Raw genomic sequence first — 25,730 nt, forward strand, 5'->3', positions numbered from 1 at the left:
ACGGTCACCCTCGGGCAGCCGCGAGGCGCGGGTGCGGGGGGTGAGGCGGCGGCGGCGGCGCCGCGTGCGCCATTGCTCCGCCACGGTGTGCTGGCGGGCGGGGGTGCCCCGCGCGGCTCGGGGCGGGCGGGCCGGTGGCAGTCGGCCCGGCGGGCCGCGGGCCCTTTAAGACGCGGCCGGCAGGCAGCGTGCACATCGCCAAGGCAACTGGGGGCGGGCGCCGGCAGCCACGCTGACGTTGGGGGGAAGCTGAGCAATAACAACAGCGACGCGGGGCGGCGCGGCAGCGTCGGCGTTCCCAGTGCGCCTGCGCGGCCTGCGGGCCTGCTTCTATTTATGTGGGGGGGCGCCAAGATGGCGGGGCTGGAGGCGGCGAGGAGAACGTAGGGGGCAGCTCCGACCGGGCGGCGGAGGGGGGAGGGGAGAGGGAGGAGGAGCCGGGGCCGGTGGGAGGGAGCGCGGAGAGCCGTGTCACCGAACGCGTGAGGCGGGGGCCGGCGAACGGCAGGCGGGGGGCGGGGGGGTGGCGGAGGATGGCGGAGCCGCGCCGGGTGCCGTTCATTAGTCTGTCACCGGTGAGGCGCCGCGAGGGCGAGAACCCGGCGCTGGAGCCGCCGTCGGCGGGCCGCGAGCCGGAGCCGCCGTCGGCGGGCCGCGAGGCGCCGCTGTTGGAGCCGCCGCACGAGCTTTCCCGGCCGGAGCCGCTGCCGCCGCCCCGCGAGAGCACCGCGCGCCTGGAGCCACCCCGCGAGACCGGCCGGGCCGAGCAGCAGCCGCAGCGGGAGCCCCCCAGGCCCGAGCCGCCGCCGCCGCTGCCGCCGCCGCAGCTACCGCCGCCGCCGCCGCCGCGGCAGAGCAGCCGGCAGGAGCCGCCGCCGCCGCAGGAGGCGCTCCCGCTCCGCCAGACGGTCCGCCTGGAGGTGGTGCTGAAGGACCCCACCGAGGAGGGCTGCGTGGAGTTCAGCTACCCGGAGCTGCTGCTGTGCGGGGACTCGCGGGTACGGGACCTCCCATTTCCCTCCCTTTCCCCCTCCCCTCCCGCTGCGCTTCCTCCTCCTCCCGGCGGGTGGCTGCCCACGTCCCCGGCCTCGCCGATAACACTGTCTGTCGCCCCTTGCTGCTCGGGGGTGGTCCCGACCCGGCGGGGCGGTGTCCTGGGGGGAAGTACGGCGGCTTCGCAGTCTTTCTGAGCTCGTGGTGCTGAGGCTGTGCTTGTGCCCGGGCTCGTGCCCGTGGGTGAAAGGGAAGGCTTCCTACTTGTCCCTGAGTTGGCCGAGGGGTCCTGGCTTTGGCTGTGAGCAGGGGCGGGGAAACGCCAGTACCGAGGAAGCGCCAGTGCCTTGCGCCCGGCTTTCCCCAGCTCTCCTTCCATCCCCTTGCCTGCCCGGAGAGCGGTAGTGTTGCATCTTCCCTTTCTGGGAGCCTTTTCCGGCAGCTGGGCGAAACTTTTTAGCATGCTGGTCTGTTTTCAGGGCTGTCTATAAGCTGTGTGCAGGTAAATTGAGAGTTATAAGCCCGGCTCTGCTATAAGCGCTCAGAAGCAATGAAGTGAGCGTTAGCAGACTTGGAGATGAGTTTCTGCAGGGTGGTTTTTTGAGAGGGGTGGTGGTGGTGAATGAGAGTTAATGTTGAAACTAACTTCACCTGTAACTCTTAAGAACTTCAAGAAAAATGTACTTTCACTTTTACTATTCCTCCCAACCAGAAAATGTTTGGTACTCGAACTACTTTAGTTTTTCAGAAGATCTTGTGTAGATAACTTCAAGAAGTAAGCAGCATTAGCCAGTCAACAGGACCCGCTGTTCAAGTAGGAAGGAGACACGTGTCCTTAAGCTAGTCACACTTAAATCACTCTTTTTTAGTGAGTTGAGGATACCAGTGAAGTTGCACTCGATTCAAATAGTTGTAGTCCCTTTTAATTCCAGTACATGATTTCAGAGGAGGTTTCACGGACAAGGAAGTAATTACTATTATGGAAGCTTTGACCGCTCTGGTGATAAAAGCAAACCTCAAATACGAGTACTGATATCGCCACTCTATTTTTGCATCCAGCACAAAGTTGAGAATGGCTGAAACTTCTAATTTACCAAACCAAAGTGTTTCTAGGTGATGATGCCGTATAACTGTACTTAGCAGCCTGCTTGCTTTTGGTTTGTTAGTTGGAGGGGTGTATGCACTGGATTGTGTTCAGATGTGAAAAATGGAAAAGTTGATGATTGTGATTTTTAATCCCTCTGAGATCTAATGCAAGTTAGAAGGTTCCTTCTGTTCATCCTGTCCTACAGCTATTGTGGGCAAACTGACTCCTCTGAATTGGTGTGGCATAAGCATGCTGCCTTGTCAAGTGCCATCTTTCAAAGCAGTTTGCTTATGAAAAATCGTGTTAGTGTTTTGAAGTGGTTCAGTGTGTGGAGGCTGACTTTTCCTTTTGGCAGTTCCCAGTTCTGTAACTGCCTTTTTTCTTTTTCCTGTAGGTTGGTAATGTGTTAATCACACATAGTCGTGGAAAAAACGGCTTTTGAATGTTGTTTTGGATGTAAATTCTGTGTCTTCTGGGGGCAAGGACTGATTTATGGGATTTTTGGTACAGTTGGGACCAGAGAATATATAGGATTGGAGACTTCTTTTAAGGTAGAAACAGTGGTAGAAGTGCTTTATAAGAAGTTGTGTCTGTTTTCCAGCTCTCTCTAGAGTCCAGATTGAAATGAATAGATCGAAATGGTCTGTCTTGCTTGCCTATGTGGAACAATCAGTTGATTATGTAAAACAGTGTTGTAAGTTGTGATCCTCTTAAAGAGATTCTGGACTTGCGTTCTTGTACAAAAACTGATGTGTATTTGGCCTGTCAGTGTACATTTTTGCTTGCTATATGGTAGGAGCTGGAAAAGCTACTCTGATATGGTAGGAAGGACTTAAAATCTTGTCTTAATCAGCATGAAAAGTGAGGGGAAGCACATTTTATCCAGAAATAAAATTAGTGCATGCTGGTTCCTTCACAGTTAGAGCAAATACAAGAGGAGAATTTGCTCTGCACAGTGCAGGAGACTTAGCATGACAGAAGTCTGTCTTCTACCCTGGTATGTTAATTGTTCAAAGTCCTAAAATAGAAAAAAATTGTGAAAGGAAAACTGATCCTGCTTGTGGAGTAGGATAGCTATGGTAACTTATACCAGTTAATGCAGCAGAGAAAACTACTTTGTTAAAATGAAGCTTGACCAAGAAGTGCCTGTCTTTTACACTTTTCTGCAGAATCTGTAAGATTTGCTCTTTCTAAGTATGTAGTAACTAATGGGCAGTTAATGCTGTGGCTCTAAGTGGAGTGTTAGATTTCAAAATTTTTTTTGTTGTTTTTAGTAATGATTTAGTTTAAAATGAACAGTTTATACAAACTTAGCTATGCAGACTGGTTTTGTAAGGTGAAGATTGACTGGCTTTTCAGAGAGCTATTGCAGGCTTCTTATCCCTTGAAAAAGTTGCTTGACTTGCTTATATCTATTCCCGTTAGAGTTCAATGTTACAAAATTGGGAACTTGTCTTTCTATCTTGTGTTGCTTGGAACTGGAACAGCCAAGAAAGTTTTTCTATAGGCAGGCAGTTCTGGGAAGGCAGAGGCTGGTGCACAGGAATAACTTCAAACATGGCTTTAATAGGTCTTTTAATAAATGGTAAAGAATCCCAAAACTCACTTGACAGGAGGAGTGCAACTTTTTTTTTTTTTTTCCCTTTTTTGTTTAATTACAAATTTGGGTTCCTAGCCTGAATCAGAAGCAAGTGGAAATGTTTGTTAGAATCTCATGCTGTCTTTGTCCTGCTTTTTTGCCTTAATCAAGAGACTGTCTTTTGATAGGGTTGTTGGTAGAGTTCATCTTTCGGTTGGAATTATGTGTGTAAAGTTTTTGCATGTGAGTAATAAGTTGGTGTGGTTGAAGAGTTTATTTGTCTCTTTAAAAACTGACAGAAGTGAAAGTGTGCTGCCTTTTCTGTTGGTGCAATAGAAGCTTGGTTTGTAAAACTTAAAGCAGGTGAGCCAGAAACTCAAGATGGCTTCTGTCAAGTAAGGTATGAAGGCACTGAAGTAATGTCATAAAGTTACTGCAAAGTCAGAGTCATTCATCCTGCAGAAACTGTCAAAACTAAAACTTCCTTGAATTTGAGATTTCAGTAGTGTTTAATTAATCCAAGTGGTAGTCAGTTATGACTTTGAGAGTGTGGTGGAGAGGCAAGTTAACACTTAAGTACCAGATTTTGCTTTACCTCTGTCCTCAAACTTGTCTTATTTCACAATTAAACAAAATCAAACATTTGCCTAGTAGTATTCCCAAATAGAGGTAGAGAAAGCAGTGCTGCATGTATTGAGTGGTGTTTTGTATTTAAGTATGCCTGCAGGAAATATGTATATAACTTCAACTTATGTTTCAGGATTAACCTACTGATTTTTCTCTTTAAGTTATTAATTTAGAAAATGTAAGATAATTATGTGGTGTTTTCAGTTTTGCTTAGCTTACCTTCCTCATTACATTTGTCTCAATACTGTTGGGCTAGTTTGCTGTTATTTGGTCACCATTTAGTCAATATATTGGCTTTTGATACTGTGGAAGAAGGATCTTGCTTTTCTGAACTTGGTGCTGCTTTTTTGTTCTTAGTCTGCCATAAAGTTTCGTTTATTCACTGTTGAGTGGTCCATGTGCATTACAATTGCCATCCCTAAAGCTCTGTAAAATGGAACTCCATTCCATTGTCTTTTAGCATCTTAGTACCTCTCCCAGCTCCCCTTCCAACAATTACTACATGTTATGTGAACTCTTAAATTGAAGACAGCAGCCTGTTTTTCTGCTATACCTTATTTATTAAAAAATACCCGAAACACTATGTATATCCTTGATCGCTGTATATTGATTTCATGTTAATGAAAACCTCTTCCTCAAAGAAAAAAAAGGGAGGGGGGATGTATTTCCTGCTTATTTGTACAGCTGGAATATTAAATCTCTCTTGTCGTAGCTGCCATAGTATCAGTAGAAGTCGTGCTATGATTAGTGAAATTATATGAAGAAAAAATAGCAATTCAAGAATTAAAGGAATTAATTATGGTTGCAACTTACTGAGCTTTATAGTCTTCTGGCTGCTTCTCTGCTGATTAGTGTACCAGGTGCATCTTGCATATTGTATCTGGAAGGATCACAGCACCAATAAAGAGGCACCGGTGAAAGCAGAAGCAAAAAGTAGTTCTATTTAGAGAGAGTTCTTTCTCTTAAACATCAAATGGCCGTAGTTCTTTTATGCTTACACTTAAAATTGAGGTTGTAGTGGAATGCTTGGGAAAATGTAAGTCTTGTCTTTCTGTTAACTTTTCTGTTTGTGTTCTCATTAGAAGCAAAGTAACTGAATGATAACTGAATGGGTCAAACTAATTTTTAGAGAATAAAATAAGCATTTGGACTCAGTATAAAATCCAGCTATTTAGTTACCAGGGCGTTGTTTATTGACATAGAATGCCTCTAATAAAAACCCTACTAAAAGTGTTTCTTATGGAATGATATTTAACTTCTGCTTTTTTTCAGAAGAAATCTGTTCACTTGGAAGATCCATTTAATGATGAACAGCGTGAGCGGCATGAAGTAGAAATGCTAGCCAAGAAGTTTGAGGCAAAATATGTGAGTTATTTACCTGAATTAAAATGTGCAGATATTTAATAGTGATAACTTATGATGCTGTAGAGATGTTAACACTTTTTTTTCCTTTTTTTTTTTTTTTCTGAGTAGAGTTGCTAATGTTGTGTCAGATAACTTCTCTATACTTCAGAGCTGACAGTCTCATGATATTTCAGTTAAGCAGCTTGAACCTGCTACAAGCTTATTAGACAAGTCTGCTAAATATATTTGTCTATAGGATGTTATAGCTTGAGAAGCTATTCTTGGAAGAGCTTCCTATGTAAACACAACTGAGTAATAGATGCAGGTCGATATTAATGATAAATACTGTGCTGAAGGAAATAAATTTTATGTAATGCTGTTGTGCATTCTTGAACAGCTCTTCTGTTTGGGCAGAATACTGATGGATCTTGATGAATTTCTGACTAGTTTGGAATGCTTCCATAGGAAGTTATCGTTGAATAGTAAGTCATTGCTTGATGAGTTTATCTTGTAGCTTCCAGCTGCCTAAAGATACTCTGCTGACTCCTGAAAGTGTAGCATGAATGACTCGAACAACACTAGGTAGTAACATAAAGAGGCTTTCAGTAATAAATGAAGGCAGAAATCAGAAAATGTTGACTGAAACCACACCCAGACAGGTCTTTAAGAATTCATATGGGTAGGGTTGGGTGATTAATTCTGAGCTGGCAATCAAAACTCATCATCATGCTTAGGCATGTTGATATTCTGGATTACTAATAGAGTACCTCAATGGTAAAGAAGGGAAACAAGAGCAGTCATTTGTATCTTTTGCTATTAATATACATATTAAAATCTTTCTTGTCTGATTTATTCAAGGTTTTTTTGGATTTTTTTTTTTTTTTTTTTTCCTGGCAAAGGCAGATTTCTCTGGGTGCCCAGTCTATGCATTCTGTAGAAGTAATTACTGTGATACATAACAAAAGAAACGCTTAAACTGAAAGGAATCATTTTAATCTTCTGGAGGGATTGGTGGAACCCACTATACCCAGTGAATTGAGAAGGCAGTTCCAGAATACTCTGCTTTTCATTTGAAAGATAAATTAGTTTTTTGAATGTGAGAAAAAAATGTTTCAACTGTACTTTTCTAGAAGACTCATTTCCATAATACAAGTTAGAGATTTTATAATGTCCTAAAACAAGTTGCTTAACTACAGCAGATTAAAGTTAGTGTAGAGCATGTAAAGCAATATAAGTAGGAGGGAGTGGTAGTGGAAGCAATTTAATTTTACATATGCATTTATGCATACATCAAAGCTAAACATGTACATTTATGGACAAAACATGTTGTTATGCTTAGAAAAAACAGAGCTAAATGCTCCATAGTTATAAAAAGGGGCAAATAGATACTTTTAACTTTTAGAAAGCAGTAGGTAACAAACTTAAAAGATTAGATTTTTAAGTTCACAATGCTCTTGTATCTTGATTACTATTTGCACTTCTGATTTCTTGCATTTCTCTCATTCTCTGCCATACCTTCTCTCATTCTCTGCCATGCCCCCCTCAGCCCCATAAAATTCCTGGAAGGGGGAATGTCTTATACAGAAAGAACTACTTATGTTAGGGCCACTAAGCGTGGAGGGTGGTGAGTGATTAATAGTTCTTGTGTGAGATACTCCCTGCGCTTTTTCTCTTCGAATAAGAGAACCATCAATCTTTTTACCATCCATGCTCGAAGGAATTGCATCTTTGTACACTGACCCAGTACAATTGCTCATGTTCTGACAGCATCCAGCCATCTTCTCGTTCTTGTGGTGAGACGTTCACACCTTAGCTTAAACTAGAACAAATTAAATACCCTTTCTCTCTTGTTAATAGTGTTTTAGTGTAAAAATAACCACTAGTTGTATGAAAGAGAAGTAGAGTTTTTTTGGTTTTGTTTTGGATTTTTTTGTTTCTGGTTTTTTTTGGTGGTTGTTATTGGGTTGTGGTTTTTTTTGGTTTTTTTATCAGCTTTGCAAGAATTACTATATCCTACTTAGACTAATTAGGTATTGCTTATCTATATCCATATTAAAATGGAGTAAAAAAATCTCAACACATGTGGCAGTACTTCTGAAAAATTTGATGCATGAAGAACAGTATTCTTTGAAGACTTTTTCTTTCTTTTCAGATAAATTCCTGTACTTATAATCAAATCGGTACAGTATTTGATATGTCTTGCAGGCACTAAAAGCCTGTGAATAAATATATTTTCATAAAGTAAGATGCAGTAAATTTAATGTACCATTTATTTACTTGATTGTTGAGAACTTTTTTGCAATTGCTGCATGTTTTAAACATCAGCATAAAACTCTGTTCGGAATGGTTCCAGTTTTCGTTCTTTTGATGACTGTTGCTTCCTAGACTAAATCGAACACTGTTGTAAAAACAGTATGTTGAATCTCAGACAATATTGTACATAATATAAGAATTTTTATTGGGTCAAAACAAAGGTCCATGTAATGCATAGTAGAATAATCCCCAGACACTAGTGGCATCCCATACTTGAAAGTGTAACAGAGGAAGTGTTATTACACTTAACAGAGAAATTGATGTTACTTCACTGTGCCTGTCTGGCAGTCTGTGGCTTAATTTCTCCCAAAGTCAAAGGTTGCATGTTTAACTACCTTACAGCTTTCTGCCATAAATTTGCCAGATCATTTTGAGTTCACTGAATTTGTGTTCTGTGGCACTGATTACAATGATGATTGTTGTGTGAAAAGGTACTTTGTTATTTAAACATGATGACTTTGCTTGGTGTTCCATAGTTTCTGTATTGTAAGAAACAGTGAAATATTTCCTGTTCTTCCAGAAGCTGCATGTGGTTCTGATGCTATCATCTAAACTCAGTCCTTTCATTGCCCAGCTGAAGTGTCTTTAACATTATTGTACAGAAGCACTGTTTTCTACCTTTAAACATCCTTATTGTTTTACTGTTCCCTTTTTTTGTTCCAATTTCTGTTTCTAAATTAAAGAATATTAATGATAGGATGCCCTGATTTATCGGTGATATAATGGTGACTTCTGTTTTGTTTTTTTTTTCTCTGTCCCTTTCTTTGTAAGTCCCTTTTTTTTTTTTTTTGACCACTGTTGATTGTTGAGCAAATGTCACAGAACTGTGTGTAACAACTCCAGTGCTTCCTGAGCAGAATAAGAAATTGGGAGCATACTGTATTTATTCTTGTTTGGGTTGTAGTTCTTTCGTGTCAATGACTTTGCTTTTATTGATACTGAATTCAGTTGATGATTTATCATATTAAGTTCAGAACAACTGTGCATTCTTTCTGTGATTATTTAGTTGTCTTCTTATATTTACTATCGTCAGCAATTTTGGCATCTCATGCCCAAACCATTCTGTGATTTCTCCAACTCTTAGCCCTCTCTGTTGCTTCTAAAGATGAATGAATACACATCCCTTGGTGACATGACTGATTACTTTCTTTGCCAAAATGAAATACTTATTCATACCCTTTCTTACTCAGCCTTAAACTAGACATTAATTTGAGTGGACCTTCCCTCTTACCACTTGATAGTTTCTTGACTTTACAGATATTTGCACCTTTTTTAAAGTATTTGAAGTACTGCTTTCTTCTACCAAAATTCTTTCCTGCTCTGGAATGTATATTTCTTGTGCTTGCTGGCTTTGTTCTTTATAACTTCTATTGACTTGCCCAATGTAGAGATCAGGTTTACTGGTTTATAGACTGGTTTTTGTCCTTCGGAGATTCCTCAAAAATTGACGTTGTATTTGCCACCTTCTAGTCCTGTTGGGCAAAGGTTGTTTAGCCTTTAGGTTGCATGCCGCAGATTAATTTATTGAAGTCATATTGAGTCTTTTGAAAACTTGCGTGAGTACTGTTTGCAGCCTCAGGAGCTAGACATCTTGATTCGCTCTAATATCATGACTGCTTATGTTGTGGGACAACGTTGGAGGAACTGTATTGAGGAACGTGAAAAGCTTCAGTGGTAAAACATCCCTGAACTGCTGCATAGTAAACACTGATGCAGTTGATGGTATAGTTCTGCTGTAGTCTTGCATCCTTAACATCTTGGTCACACGGACTTTCAAAATTCTTCCTTAAAAATAAGCGAACCAGGCCTGAAGAAAATTCTCTACCTATACATAAAATGGTTCAGATATTTTCATATGTCTGAATATAGGTTACTATTTTAATCCTGCTTTTCTTCATTCAGCTATTATGGACTTCTTTTTTATTAACTTTGTTCCATATCCACACTATGTTTTTATGAGTAACAGGCAGTCAGAATGTATTGAGAGCTTTTTAATATTTTTTGTAATGGCCATACACTGAAATAATTGGATAGCTGTTGCTGCAACAGGATTTTGGACTGGCAAACAAGGATATTGGTGGTTACTTGGTCTTAACAAGAGATGTGGTATGAAGGTGGATTGCATTACATGTTGGTGATATCAGTAAAGTATAGTTTATGTAGCATTCTTCAGACAACCTGCTAGCACCTCGGTTAGAATCATGAGAATTATGTAAGCTTTGGCATGGGTTAAACAGAATTCTTAAGTGCTACCTTTATTTTTCCTAAGATTTTTTTTTCTTCTCTCATTCGAACTGTTTTCTATGGCATGTTTTGGGAACATACAGACATTCAGCTGTGACATGAGTGACTGTAGGGGGATGATAGGAAGTTAGGTATACTTAGCTTGGAAATCTGAGGCTTGAAATATAGCTTGGAAACCTGAATTAAAAATAGCACTTAGTTTTGATTTTCCCCTTCCACTCCTCTCAGGGCTGTTGTGTTTATTTGTTTAATTATACCTGAGAGATTTCTGTTTGCTTGCAAGAGCACGTGCTCTACTTAGTTACAAACTTGAATTCTTGCAAAATATTGTTAAAATGGAGGTGTTCAGATACTTAGGCTTCTCATGCGACCCAGGATGAAACCTTCTTTGAACGGTGTCTGCATACACATAGTAACAAGCGGGTTATGATATTTGGATGTCACAACTGAAAAGACTAGGATTTTAAATGTGCTTAACTGTAGCGTACAGACAGAGAAGCTTCAGGAGCAGTCTTTTTGAATTTATTGAAGATAAGTGGTTAACATTTTAGTAAAGGTGGTGCCTTTTGGAGAATTTTTATCTTTTAAGACTTTAACATTGACAGTTCTAACAATATGTGGGAGTCAGAAATGTAGGTCTTATATCCTAAGTAGATTGCCATTTGTATAACTAAGTTTAGATTCCCTGAATGTTTGAGCTGGGTGTGAGTTTTTACTTGATGTAACAATAAAACTTTCACATGAGAAAGGTACTTATATGTTAAATTGAAGTTTATTGTGTCCCAGAGGTGAGTGAGCCCACAGTCTGTGATGTACCTTCTGGCTTTGAGTTACTCAAGTAACCGTTTCATGTCCAGTCCTATCAACTGAGGTGATGGCTCTCGCATTTCAGGATTTTATCTTAATACGTTTTTCTTCAGTTATGTCATATGATTGCTGTAATTTCTTGAAAACTCATAGACACCATATCTGCAAGTACCAGATCAATGTTGTTTTATTTTTGACTTGGACTTCACTTCCCTGTAGAGAAGCAGTTTATTTTGTGTGGGGAAACACTTTACTGAATGCTAGGCTATTAGTATTTTCCTTTGTAGCAACTCTGTTAACACTTTCTATGATTCTGTCACTCACAGGCCTATCACTATGCTTTAAAAACATAAAACAGTGAAACACCTCTAAATAGGAAATGTTAGGAAAATTTCAGTAGTGCAGAAATCAGGTGGCTAGTGAATACCTTTCAGATATGATTCTGATGAAGCACATTTACCAGAACTTATTCCTGTGTGAAAGTTTTTATTAAGTCATACAGACCATCTTCAAGAAAGCAAAACTTATATTCTCTGACCATCCCTCAAATGTTTTATGTTCTGTAGACTTTAGTATGCTGTTCCTGTGTTTCCCAAATGATCTAACTCTTGTTTTGTTTTCAGGGTGGAAAGCCCCACAAACATCGGAAGGATCGCCTGCAGGATCTAATTGATATAGGTTATGGTTATGATGAAACAGACCCTTTCATTGATAATTCTGAAGCGGTAAGTAAGTCTCATCAAAGCAGCCAGAAGAAATAAGACAATGCTTTATTCTTTTTAATAAGGAAAGGTATGGGAAAAATTTGTGCCTGTGTATAACTAGTAGATCCAAAAGGCACCCTATTTGGGGATCCAACGAGTGATTGTATTTGTAGTCTCATTCAACTATCATTATGCACTGCAAGAATAAAGAAAGCTATTGCTAGGCTGCATAATTTTCCAACTTTAGAAATTATTTTTATTTGTGCCCTTCATTTACCCTTGTCTGAAATTACACTGGCTCTGTTTAGTTTCTTGTACCAGCTATCTGGATTGTTAGTAGATTACCGGTGTTAGATTTCCTGCATTAGATCAGGAGGGTATTCTGCTCTTAAAACTGACTAAGAACAGGATGGTTATTCTAAACACTCACTGAGTGTCTGAAAAATTTGAGATAAAACAGCTTGGTTAAACAGCACAACACTACAGTTTATTTTGTCTGAATATTTTGCAGAAATGAAAGTATGTCTCGAGGTAAAAGAAAAAGATACTGGGTTCAGGCAGTATCAGGGATATCAGGAGGTTTAGAGGAGGCATTTGAAGATATGTTAGGGGTAGCATATGAAATTTTGAGAATGAGGAAGAAGCTTAGAAGAGAGAATGGATGATTTAAAATCTTGGTGACCTCCTATAATTCTCCTTTATTGGATACCAGGAAGAAGGTATGCTGTTTAGTCAAGTAAAAACAAACAAAACCCCCTAGAAAAAAACATCTGATACTTTACCCAGCTTTCAGTTTCCTCCATTGCTTGCAGATATGAGTTACACTGGACAAAACAGCAGTGATCTGCTGCTCTGAAGAGGAGGAGGGTGAAAGTATGAATGCGAATGGAAAGATGATGAAAAGGAGTTGTGAGAAAACAGGAAGAAAAGCACAGAAGTGAAGTGCATTGCTTAGCATACATTGTGTTGCACCTCCACTTGGATGTGATAGTAGACTTAGGAAATTATAAAAGTTTATAAAGAGCTTCTGTGAACACTGAGCTGTGAGGTATCCAGCATATAGATGTAGCAATGAATATTGCTTTTCAGAGCTGTGGGTGGTGCACAGAAGGCGTGCTGCAGAACTCATAACTTCTTAGCAAAAAAAGTTACACAGTGGGTAGCAGGCTGAGCTTGTCTCTGTGTTAGTTTTTGAAGTAGGTCTTGAAGGCATGTGAACAAGTTTAATGAAAAGTGGGTTTGCTGTACATGCTTATTGTAGCTTGTATTAATTTGTCATTTTTCTTCGTCTGCACTAAATTTTAGTTGAACTTGCCAATATTAAAGCTGTCCTATTGTTATTCCTCAAATTCTTTTGTGCTGCTGGAACAGTGTTGGGGCATAAGCCTTTGTATGTCCTTTCCTAAGATCAGATTCTGATCTTCACCTCAGTATGAACGAAGGTTCTTCACTCCTGCTGAGAAACAGCTTGAGCCTATAGGCTTACTGGGTGTCACTATTGCTTAAGTTAACCATCCTCGGTTTTGAAATTTTATCATACAGGACCTAAGTTGTAGCTTGTTTTTTCTGGATTTATTGTGACCTACCACAGATCTGATACATGATCTGGATAACTTTCAGTACTCAACAGTACAGGTGTCTATCAAAGAAGTGTGTGAGTTTAGCAGGGTGGAACACAAGTGTATTAGTATTTCTCATGCTGTACCTGCTTCCAGTGCTGCTGCTGTTACCAGCAGCAGATCCATTAGATTTGTGGAAGCATTTATTTCTGATATCTTTTGCCAGACTCCTTGCAGGAACATACAAAAGGCAGTTGTTAGGGGACCAGATGGTTGCATCATGTGGTAGCTGTGGAAGCTACTGTGGAGAATGGTGTATTCTCTAAAGACTGCTCTCCTGAACAAATCATTATGCCTTGTGTCTGCGTTACAAATACAGACTAGAGAGAGGCCATCTCTGTTTTGCTTTCATCCCCATTTCTATATAGAAAAGAAGAAAAAAAAAAAAATGCACTGTGTGCCAGCTGCAGTTTAAGTTGCTGGTGCAAAGCTTAAGGATCCTGTAATGTAGGAGTTAAGTTCAACAAAACCTCTCATTCCATCTCAGATGCAAATAGGAAGTGTTCAGAAAGATCTACGTGTCTGGCTTGCTCATCTTCTGAGTGGCCAGCTATTAAATCACGGTGTACCCTGAGAAATGTCAGAGCCAGGCCCAGCCTGGACTTGCTTCATTTTGGAAGATGCACTTTCTTATGCATAAAAAGCTGTAATATCCTGGATACAAACACTTGAAAAATGAGTATGAGTGCCTCTTGAATTGCTCCAGGATTGGCGTCCTGTTATCTCCCTCTGTATCCCAGAAAAAAATAATTGAAAACTTCTTTAGAATTTTAGACCTTTTTCTTGTCACAGGTGTTAAAGGAATACTGAGCTCTTTGGCACTGAAAGAGATATATTCCATAGCTTTAGAGACAGTTTCCTTCTAGAACCAGATTTTGAAGTAATGCCATGAAGTATTATTCAAGAAATCAAACCAATAAAATTCTAAGCATGTTTTTAGTAGGCATTGTATTTGAGTTAAGAAATTCCGCTTGCTTTGGATCCAGTTAAGCTATTTCGTACATGTAACATGGATGTATATATGACAAATAGCATATGTAACAAACAGCATTTGGGTCCTTCAAGGATCCAGGAAGGCAACTGTTCTGCTTGTTTTCTTGGGGGCAGGGATCGGGGTCAAGTGCAGGGAATTTGCTAATGGCATGATTCTCAGGTAACAGATTTTAATGGGGCTGAAATGCAGAGAGGTGCAGGACATGCCTGTCTGGAATAAGGTTTGTGGAAAGCACTGACAAAAGGGAGCTTTTCCTAAGTGAGCAGACTTTTCCTGTCAAGCTCCTCAAAGGTCACTGGTACCTGCCCTGATGAAGTAGGGTAAATTTTGGTGTGCTTAGTAGGCTAGGTTACCATTGTTTACATTGTCTTCTATCTAAATGCAAACTATGCACAAGCTTCTTAAAGATTTGCTTTCATTGTTTACTCTGCAAAGAATCAGTACTTTCCTACAGTGCAGTAAAGACGTTAGGGGCATGGCTGCATTAAGACCCTCAATGTCCTGGTGGCAACTAAACACAGAAAAGTAAGGGCTCCTGGACGGAGCCCTTCAGTGGGCTCCCTTCAGTGGGCACAGACATATTGCCAACTGAATGAAAGGTTTTTGGGTACGTATTACCCTAAGTGATGCAGTCAGTTTCTGCCTCCCATCTTCCTTCAGGTGTGTCTCCTCTTACAGAAGTAAGTGCATAGTTACAGGTTGCTGCTTGCTTTGGATGAATCTGATACATATGCTGCTTAGGTCTTTCACCTTGCTCTCCTCCTTGGAAAATTTTTAGCTGGTCCTTTTTGGAAGAAGTTTCTTTTCGTCTCTGGTTGCAATTGCAGGCAAGTGGGAAATCCATGCTTCAGTCTGTATCAGTAGATATTTTTGGGTTGAGTGTTTGACTGTAGCCAGTGGGTTGTGAACTCTTCATTTGAAAAAAATGTAAATCAAGGCCATCTTACTGTTGCTAACATGTAGCAGTTATTCTAATGGCAAGTCCTAATCTTTGCTTATCTTAAAGGACCCCTGTTACTATACAAAGTGTTCATAACTGGTAAAGCAAGCTGTCCCTCCTCAGTCTTTCCACTGCTTTGATGTTGAAAGTAGGTTTTACTATAGTGTAAACTGACGAGAACTGTGTTCTTTGTGGAATGATATTCCTGTAGATTTCTGCTTCCCCTTTATTCTACCTGCCTGCACACATGCATACACATCAGCCTCATTTGGCTGGACTCCTTGGTCTTGTGATGACCTCTGAATATTCACTTAGTTGAATACCTTCTGGACAATGTAAGCTTCACATAGATAGAGATTCCAGGGGAATACAGTGCTCTGTGAGCCTTCTGCTATGTAATACAGAACAAGGATCTGAAATAAAGGATCCAAAAAAAAAAAAAGATGAAAAAGTGTGCAATTTTCTCTTAATCAGAGGTAGTAAGACTTGCACATCCAAACCAAATACCAGCTAGCACCTTCACCCATGCATGCCGTAGCTCCACTTCTTCCCATGCAGAGGAAGAAGCATCTACCTAGAAATCTGTAACCAGCAAAAGCTGTCTTTTGAAGCAGCAGTACCAGGTAGCAATGCTGATATGAACAACAAGAGCAATGGGAAGCATACACTTCAGTACTTTGGATACTAACGGCAATATGACAATATTTAACCCAGTCAACTATATTCATGGTTGCACAGCAGCCTTTTAAACACTAGTGTAAGAATCCTGTGATGCTGGGTAGAGAAAACTAGCCTGCCACTTGTTTCTCATACATGGAAATTTTCTCCAGAACAGGTACTTAAACTTAATAGGAAAACATGTTTTTCTTTGGCTGTATCTTGCCTCAAGAGGTCAGACCTTCTAAAAGACAGTCTTTCAAAGATTGTATGTTGATTTTAGTAATTCTAAACACACTGGTAACAAAGTTGCTATTTTTCTTTCTGAGTTCCCTAGAATACTTTCCATAATATAAGGGCTTAGTCTTCACAAAAATTCTGTGTCATGATACACAGTTTTCACTGTTTTTCAGGATAAATTTGGTTTGCTTCATCTTGTTATCTCCAGGCTTATTAAAGGTGTGATTGATTTTAATATCTTCTTCTCTCCCATCCTGGCTTCCCCTTAAGTATTCGTGGTGGTGTGATCTAAAACTTTAAGCTGATGGGTTGCCAGTAAGAGCATCTTGCCTAAGACTTGTGAATATCTGAGATGCTTATTCCCAATGAGAGCGATATCCATCTGGGAAATGTCAGAGCTCAGTGTGCCAGTGGTCATGAATGGTATCTACCTGGAGAGTGGCAGAGCTCAGCTGATGGTAATTTTTACCTTCTATATTTTTTGTGGGGTTTTTTGTTTGTTTTGTGAGATTCTGGGGCAGTTGTTCTCTCATCCTTCCTACTCAAAGGAGCTTGTTTTATGCGCAGCTATGGAGGGCAGTGTTGTTGCTTGAGAGAGATTAAATGTCTCAAACAAAATGAAAAACCCCACCAGTGTTAGAAGCATATGCAGGAAAATGCTACATGGGCTCCGTTAAACATACTTTCATGTTTGAGAGATAAATTTAACATTGCTGCATTTTCTATATGGAAAGAGCTTACTTTATAGAACTGTATCACAAAACTTCATCCATTCTCAATACATGACGGTACGTTAAAGCTTTTTTGAGATTCGGCTTATTAGCTGTTTTGTTGGCTCTGGATTTCTCTGTTTATATTAGTGGTCTGTCTTGTTCATTGTCACTTTGCCCAGTCTTGGAAATTCTGTGGTTGGAAAATAGCGCTTACTTAGCTGAGTGCACCATGTCACCTTTAACAACAGAAGTCTTGCGTGCTTCCTAGGTGTCTTCGGAGTAGATCTGCCAGCTGGCACCTGACATGTCATATGTGTTTGTGTGAATACCAGGGCAAATTTCAATTAGGAGATTATTCCATTGCTTTTTATCCCTCCTCACCCCAAGATAAATAAAGGTGTGAAATGGAGTACCAAGCAAATAAAACAGGTGTCTGTTCTGCATTAAGCAGAATAGTATGTTTAAACTATATACCCAGCAGTCCCCTAATCAAGAGCCATTATGACTAGAGGGACAAAAGTAGTTGAATTAGCAGAACAAGTCTGCAACAGTAATGTTCTCTTGCTCCTTCTGTAAAATATATATTTTGTTAGGAAGGAATAAATAATTTCTTAAATTCTTTGCTAATTTTGTTGTGGGTTTTTTTTTTTGGGGGGGGGGTGCTGTTTTGGGGTGGTTTTTTTTTTTTTTTTTTTAAGTTCCATCTTCTGGTGTCGGTTTCAACCAGGTAGTTTAGGACTGCTCATGTGTTTAATAAAATCAGTGGGACAACTAGGAAAACTGAAACCTCAACTTCTGCATAGGAACTTGAAAAAACCTGAGACATCTGGCTTTTGTAATACCATTATTTAAATTTGCGTACATCAGGAATGTAGGAGTAAGAAATAATCATGTGTGTAGCAACTTCTTGTTTTTTGCTAAATTTAAATTTTGAAGAACACTAAATCACTTTTCAGAGTCATCTGAGCTAGGAGAGGGGGAGATCATGGCCTAGGATCAACTGTTCTTCACAACTAGATGAATTTATTTAAGCAGCAGAAGGAACTTGCTTCTCTGTTTTTTGGTGGTTTTTTTTTTTTTTTTTTTTTTTTAAAACACTATGATTATTAATATAATAGAAAGGGGGGTTCTAACATGCCAAAAGAAGATATCTTTCATAAGAGCATTTGTCTCAAGTGTCATACGCTAAGTCTGCTCTTCACTTTAAATGACTAGAAAACGAAAGTGTAACTTTATTTTCTACAGAATCTTCTAGTAGTACTGTAACAGGTAGCCTGGAGAGGTTAAGTAATACATGGCATATTTATTTGTCATAAACCCCCTGAAATCTATTTTCAGTGTAGGTCAGAGCTCCGTCTTCGAACGAATTGAGTTGAACAGATAAAGGTGGTCACATGAGTGGTCATACATGTTGCATCCTTGACTGAAATATTTTCAAGGCTGTAAGAATGTCATCGTGTTGCACTGAAGGTCACTTAAGCTAATAGTCTGACTGGTGGAGGGGTATAAAAGATGGTAGTCATGGTGAGGACAAAACAGGGCAACATATATGTACTGGTATTTCTCTCAAGGTGCTCTTGTAGGCTGACTAATTACAATATCCTGACTACTAAACGAGGGTTCTCCTAGGAGACTATCCTATCCTAGTCTAGATTACCCTGAGTCAGGTATTGTATCTTTATTTAGTAGTCTGTTACACTTCTTTCTGTCGTGCTTTGTTTGGTAACTGTCCTCTGCCTCAGGGTTAAAAGACACAACACACCACAAAACAACATTCCTATGAAATTTGGAAGAGGAACCTTCTTTACCCATGGGAAAGCCCTTTCTGCTTGTTTTTTAATGTAATCTTGAATTAGAAACGCAATGTATTGTTCCCCCTTAGCCTTGTCCAGGATTTCATTGTGTATTTAATTATGCTGTTTTTCAGAAAGTTTTGTTTGTTTGAACACCTCTCCTTAAAGGAAGCAAAGCCAAAGACTGCATTTCAGTTATTTGTGTCTGTAAGAAGCATAGAGATCTATCAAGTATGTATATTTGAAGTGCCTTCAAGCGTGCACCGAACACAGTGTATGGATGTTAAATCCATTTGACTGAAGCAACCATATTCAGAGTAACTTCAGTAGTTTGACTTTATTCAGTAGGCTATTGATGAAAACTAAACAGCCCCTCCCAGCTGGTTAAAGTAATCTCAAAAATAAACTGAACAAGGAATAAAAGTGATCCCTGCTTATCTTCTATCTGAATAATGCTAGTTTCACAACAAATATTGCACGGGGTGCATGTCTTCAAAAATACTTGGACATGTTTGCAGCAAAACTCATTTCCAGATCTCATTTCCAGAATTTAATACAGAAGTGTTACAAAGCCTTTTCACATGTATTTTTATAATGTAGGTTGTTGCCTGGAAGAGAGCTGCATGAGCTCACGGTCAAAATATCTGAGGATCATGGTCAAAATATCTGCACACAGGAGCTGCCAGTATTAATGTGATACTGCTATATACTGTGGGCTTGGATTTCAGAACTAAACGGATATAATCCATAAACCTGACTAAATTTCTTTCACACCTAAACATTTAATTAGATTAATGGCCCTAGAAACATAGCAATGTAGCTCAAGGACCGTAGTTGAAAGTAACTTACATGCTGATCTGCTTTTAGATGATCAGATGATACATCAGTCTTCCTTTGTTTTCTGCAGAATGATTCCATAGTCTTTTGTTGGGCAAATCTCTGTTCCCAGAAGTCTGTCATACATGAAATCCTGTGTATTTGGAGGTCTGAGAATATTTATTCTCAATCTTGGAATGTGTAAGGAAGAGCAGAACACTAAAGGTCTTTTAGCTGTTTTCCTTAATAGGATCAGTGCTGTGATTTCATATGCAGAAAAGCTAGTGCAAAGCAAAAGTCTTGAAACCAATTAATCAGAAGATTTAGAATTTGCAAGAGCCATGTTCCCTTTAACTGAGAGTCCTGAAGAAACTTTAAAATGAAGTTTAATCTAGCTATTACCAGCATCTTGTACAACTATATTCAAATTCTCTGTTCAGTTGAGGTGCTAGAAGAGAGTAAGTTTACCTCAAAGGAGAGGATGCTAAGTAAATTGTGGTCTGCATGCCCCAGTTTTAGCTAAGTTGAAAATAAAATTAAACATTTAGTTGTAAGTTATACCTTGTTCAGTAGGTTGAAGAAAAACCAATTTTGGTAGGGAAAAGTAAACTCAAGGGTTAGGAGAACTGATTTTCAAAGGCTCTTCAAAAGTTTGACTGAATTCATAGTCCTCAGCAGAAGCTGTCGAAATCTCAGTTGTTAAGTTATACTTTGAAGTGTTGCTGATCTTGTTTCCCTGATGGCTGTTATGGGGTAGGTAGTTTGTTCATCTGTGTATTGAATGAATTCTGCCTCTCTGGTTGCCTTGTTCTGATGGATCTGTGCCACATAGCATGTTGATCATTCTATTAATCTGCTGTGATTCAGGGCTTCCTTGGTTGTGGAACGTCTTTATTCCTTACTTTTTCTTGTGTGTTCTCCAGAGCTTCCTTACTGCTCTGCAGCTAAGTCTTTACTGTGTTTTCCTTTACTTGTTATTCACTTATTATGCTAATGGTCCCAGCTTTAACTGTGTACACTGTATTCTTCTGTTTTGATCCCGTTCTGCCCCCACTTCACCAATACAGTTCACACCCTGTCAGCTCAAAAAGGAAATGCCTGCTCTGTCCATTAAGCACTGTGGATAGTAATTTATTTTCTTTTCCTTTTATCTTCCTTGTGCATAATAAAGCTGGTTCTGAGAGCTGTGGAAAAACATCAGATTTCTCTGAAGTTCTTACCCAGCCTCCACTCAAGTTTACTTTGCACCTCCTACTTTGCATGGTCGTCCTGGTCTCTTAAGATTAATGACAAGCCCACTTTACTTTCATTTTGTCCAATTAATAGATTCTCTTGCTTTCTTGCGCTAGTCTTTCATATGATCTTAGGGTATTTCATAGGTCTTGTCACCACTTTTTTCTTTCCCTTTCTGCCTTTCTGTACTGCTTGTTAAGCCTTCCATTTCAGGAAGATAAAAGGTGATGACTCATTGAAATTTCTGACTACTTACTCAGATTAAATCCACATAGGTCTCCAGTTCAGGCTCTTTCACCAGCTTTCTTGTCAAAGTATACATTTTGTGTTTTCCTCTTCTAGTTAGTTCTTCTTGTCTCAATGCTTCTGGTAGCCCAGACTTCTTGGTTCTTAAACCATTTTATCTTCATGATATAGAGGGGGAAATAAGTTGGTAGCTGACATTCTACTTTGCACTCTGTGTGTTCCCTTCATGTAGGTGATCTCAAGTCTTTAGTTAATGTTGTGGCAGTTAAAACGGCTTACTAATTTATTCAGCCTGTTGATTTCTGTCTTAAGACATGCAATGGAAAGCCTGCTGATTCAGACTTCAAAATAACAAGCACATTGTTTCCTTCTCAAGTATCTTAATCATTTGGCTAAGCTACTAAACGTTTATAGCTTGCAGGTATAACTCGAAATCTTCTTTTTCCTTTACCGCAGTGCACACCTCTGAGGTATGTCAAAATACTACCCTTTCAGATAGGCAGAAATTGATTCTTAGTCTGTTAAACACTGAGGTCTTTTATGAACACTTTCTGGTACTTACTGGTAACTGGTACTTTTGTAACACTTTCTAGGTCCTGGAAATGCTTCCTCCTTATCTTTGTTGGCAGGTGTGTGTCTCAGGCATTCTATTTTAATGCTTCCAGGCAGACTGTAGCTTCCAGAATTAATATTTGTTGCTAACATGCACCATCCTAAAATTTTCCAAATTTGAAAACTAAAACTGGTAGTTTGAATTTGGAGTCATTCAGGACAACGTTGTCTTTCTGCGCAGCAGTGACAGCATTGTCAAGGCAACTCTCCTAAAGTTCTCTTGCAAAACACTTCCATGACTTGCTTTGCTACTTACACATAAGAGCTAGAATGAATCTACTCATCCTCCCAGCCTTTCTAAGAATTTGCTATTAACAAGATATTTTCTAGAGTTTCCTGGTAATGCTTGGGGGAAGAATGTGATTCTGAGGAGGCTGCTGGTCATGAAATAATAGAATTCATGTCCTAACCTGTACTTCAGTATTGACCACTTTTCCTAAGTCTTTGGATTTCAATATTTTTCAGATACAGCTTTGTACTTCTAAATGGGAAATTCCTTCATAAATACTAAGTACTTTTCAAAATAAACATGTATAAGAGTTTGAAACTTTGTGGTTTTAAAACTCTCTAAACAGAGTGAGAGTTTGCCAGAACTTGTTACATTGGAAGTCAGGTGTTTGTATTATTATAATGTGATTATAATTTGTATTATTATAATGTGATATTTGTATTAGAGGCAATGTAATATTCAACACAAAATTAGAAATAAGCTAACAGATACTGTACTGAAATTTATCATGGCTGGGATAGGATTTTTAATAAAAGAAAATCTCAGGGTACTTTTGTAAGAGAAGTAGGATTTTGAGCAGAGCACTGTAGTTAGAGTTGGTACTAAATGTAGCATGTGTTGAAACGTCTGAACATGACGTGCACTGCAGAGACTGGTATTAATGAAAATTCTGTCCGATCTTAATGAAACAGCATATAATCTTGACAAGTTCTTATGCTTAATTTACAGAAGCATCTCTACGATCTTCAGTCCTGTTCCTGGATATAACATCCAATTCTGTAAAATTCCGATACAGATTAGTTTTCTTCTAGGGCAGTGTTCAGACTGTCATCTTTTCTGAAAATACGGAAGAATTAGGTTCTGGAAATAACTGTAGCTATCACAGATAACTTAAAGGGCCTGTGATGAAAGTGTATGACTAGCAAAGTCATTTGAACCACACATTGTCTCATAAAATTGAAGGGCATTCAGTAGAAGTATTAAACTTCAAATTTAAAATCGGTAGAGGCAGGGTTGTGGGGTGGGTTTTTTGTTTGGTTGGTTGGTTTTACAAAATTTATTCCAGCCAGTGGTGTTGCTGGTATGCCTGTAAGGCTGTCCTAGATGAAAATTAATAATTCACTATGTGCCTGCCTATTTTCTGGACAAAAGCAACCAGTGAACAGTCAAGTGAACTTGCTGGTAGGCAGGTGGTATATATTTGTTCATATGATTTACATATCTTGAGATTTAACATTCAACATAATGTAACATGCCCTCAGAGACAGAGTATTGGGGGGAAAAAAGGTTGAAAGTTTGTGTGTTCGGGTTCTTTTTGTTTTGGTGTTTTTTGTTTGTTTGTTTTGGGATGGGGGGGGAAGGCCTCTGTGCCCATCCTAATTTCCTTCAGAAAGCAGTACTTTTAATGCCATAATCCTGTCTTTTTCCAAAAAAGGGCATTATTTGAAAGTAGAAAAGTTATTCTGTGATGTCAGCTTCCTGTGCTTTGGCCAGTAACTTTTCAAGAACATTACTATCCTGTTTCTATTCCAACAAGCTGTGATGTGTACTTGTGTAGATTTTTTTTTTTTTTTTTATGCATAGGGACTGGTAAATTAACTGTATGTTTATTTTATTGAGAAATGCTGATAAACTCATCTTTTCTCCTGCCCAGTATGATGAATTAGTTCCTGCATCCCTCACAACCAAATACGGAGGGTTTTATATCAACACTGGTACACTGCAGTTCCGCCAGGCATCTGACTCAGAGGATGAAGACTTTGCAGAAGACAAAAAGCATAGGCCACCTAAAGTGAGTGATCGTACTAATGCTTTTTATACACAGCTTATGCTAGGTGGACACTGAGAAATACTTGATATGTGTAGAATGGCTCAGATGAAGAGGTTGAAACCAGAATGATGCACAGCACTGTTTTATTGTGTTTTCTGGTTTGTGTCTCAGGTACTAGCTTTCAGGAAGTAATTTGGGATGTCCAGTCTTGTAAGACTAACAGTTAGGCAAGCTAAGAAGTGTCCATCCATCCTGAAGTGACAGATGATTCTGTAATTTTATTGGGATTTTATTATGAGATGAGAAATTTTCCAGTACTGCTTTTATGATTTTGCACAACTCTTGCATGATTTGAAAGTGTTCCTAATATTCAAAATAACACTTAAAATATCTGTTAAAATAAACTTGGCGCATAAGAACAGCTATACTAAAAAGCACATATAAAGTATTTCCCAAACAATGTGTTGCTCTGTGTACGTTGACAAAGTTACGATCAATGTGAACATAATTGTTTGCATAGTACATTCACAAGTTCCATGCCATTCCAAGAGCTTCCTGCTTTCTGATGTCCTTTCCTGCTCTATAATTCTATAAGTTTAACATAATCTTACGGTTCTTATATTGGATCTGATTGGGATGGAGTTAACTTTTTTTTTTTTTCATAGCAGCCGTTACGGTGCTATGATTTGGATTTATGACTAAAATAGCATTGATGACAACAGACAAAACTCTGTGTTGAATAATGTTTGCATAATGTGAGGGCTTTCTTTTTCCCCTCTGCACCAGCAGGTAAGCTGGGGATCAGCAAGAACTAGGGAAGGGAGACAGCTGATCTGAATTGGCCAAAAAGATGTTCCATACTGTGTAACTTCATACTCAGCAATGAAACTGGTAGCAGAAGAAGGTGGGGAGATTCAGTCTTCCAAGGCTATTTGGCCATTGCTTACGGGCATCAGTCTGTGCGTGCTTTTCAGTATTTTTCTTGTTGAAAACTCTCTGAATCCAGTGACTGTTTAAAAATCAGTAATTGAGACTTGTCAGCAACTGCACTGCTGCTAGGAATCCAGTGGTACTGTTTGCTTTTACACACATTGAGGTATTTTTCCTGGCTCTGAATTGGAAAGTGTAAGAAAAACTAAATGTTTCTTGCTGTAGAAGTCCTTTAGGGTGCAAGAATCATTGGACTGTATTTGATCTCATTCTAGATAGCAAAGTTAAAAGAAACTGAAGATCGTGGAATGAAGAAGCGCAAGCGGAAAGATGAAGTGACAGAAAAGGAGAAGAAGCCTCGGAAAATGAAACCTCCTAAACCGTTAGGGTAGGTTTCTTTCCTTAGATAACCCTTGAATTGTATGTGAGGTTTGGTTTTAAGTTTGTGTGCCATAGCAAGATTATCACAGCTGTTCATAATATTTTTAAACTATAATTAATAGCAGGTAGATTTTGGGTTTGGAATTCATGTGGGTTTTTTTCATAAATAATTTCTACAAACTAATTTTTTTGTCCTCCTAAATTCTGAACTACCAATAACAAAACAAGGGCAAAAAGCATTAGGGAAAAGAGGTTTTAAGTTTGTGAATAGCATTATCTGTCACTGTTCTACCCAGTCTTATATAGCACTAAGAATTACATCTTCTAATGAAAAATAATTTCCTCCACATCCCTCGGTTTCTAATCTGGAAAAGTACAAACATAGCTGAATTCTACATATTTTTTAGCAACTTTATGTGCTTTCCTGAGATCTGAGGCTAGCATGGAAGGATTAAAGTTGTGTTTTAAATTGGCTTCTAGAAAATTGTTGCTGAGTGAAAGTTATTTTATTATGAATATTCAAGTTGGCATTGTAAATTTATTGATAGTTGGTTTTTTTCTTTATTTATCAAGGTGATGAATTGGCAAAAAGTGCTTTGTTTAAGTAGCACATAGATGTTGAGCCTGCATGTCAAAATGTGTAGCAAAGAGAAATTTTTTTTATGTATGTGGTGTGCCTAGTCTTAAAGCAACCTGTCACCATTCACAAGCCTCAAGAGGCAAGTTTAAGGATTTTGGTAGATCAGCCATGAGTTTAACAACTGTGCCAACTTCTCCATAATTAAATTGAGAAGTCAAAAGTAAATAACCTTTGCCTGAATGTGTACGTAACCTAACAAAGGAAATCAGCTGGAGATT

The 25,730-nt window shown here is 39.3% G+C and overlaps 1 protein-coding gene across 5 annotated transcripts in view; it reads left to right on the top strand.

Moving 5' to 3' along the window:
- The first annotated feature begins 259 nt into the window (after window positions 1-259).
- Window positions 260-25,730, top strand: part of UBN2 (ubinuclein 2) — a 48,436-nt gene continuing 22,965 nt past the window's right edge. For 3 of the 5 annotated variants that reach the window (XR_013958702.1, XR_013958703.1, XM_080637121.1), the window contains exons 1-5: window positions 501-998; window positions 5,559-5,651; window positions 11,618-11,719; window positions 23,445-23,582; window positions 24,767-24,879. Coding sequence is in view for 3 of the 5 variants with exons in the window: in XM_080637121.1 (XP_080493247.1) it covers window positions 534-998; window positions 5,559-5,651; window positions 11,618-11,719; window positions 23,445-23,582; window positions 24,767-24,879 (911 nt within the window). In the remaining 2 variants the exon portion in view is untranslated. Of the gene's footprint in view, window positions 384-500; window positions 999-5,558; window positions 5,652-11,617; window positions 11,720-23,444; window positions 23,583-24,766; window positions 24,880-25,730 lie in introns of those variants that run through there. The other 2 variants (XM_080637122.1, XM_080637123.1) reach the window with 2 other exon arrangements.

Source organism: Psittacula echo (assembly GCF_963264785.1).
Source record: "Psittacula echo genome assembly, chromosome: 1".
NCBI classification, from domain to species: domain Eukaryota; kingdom Metazoa; phylum Chordata; class Aves; order Psittaciformes; family Psittacidae; genus Psittacula; species Psittacula echo.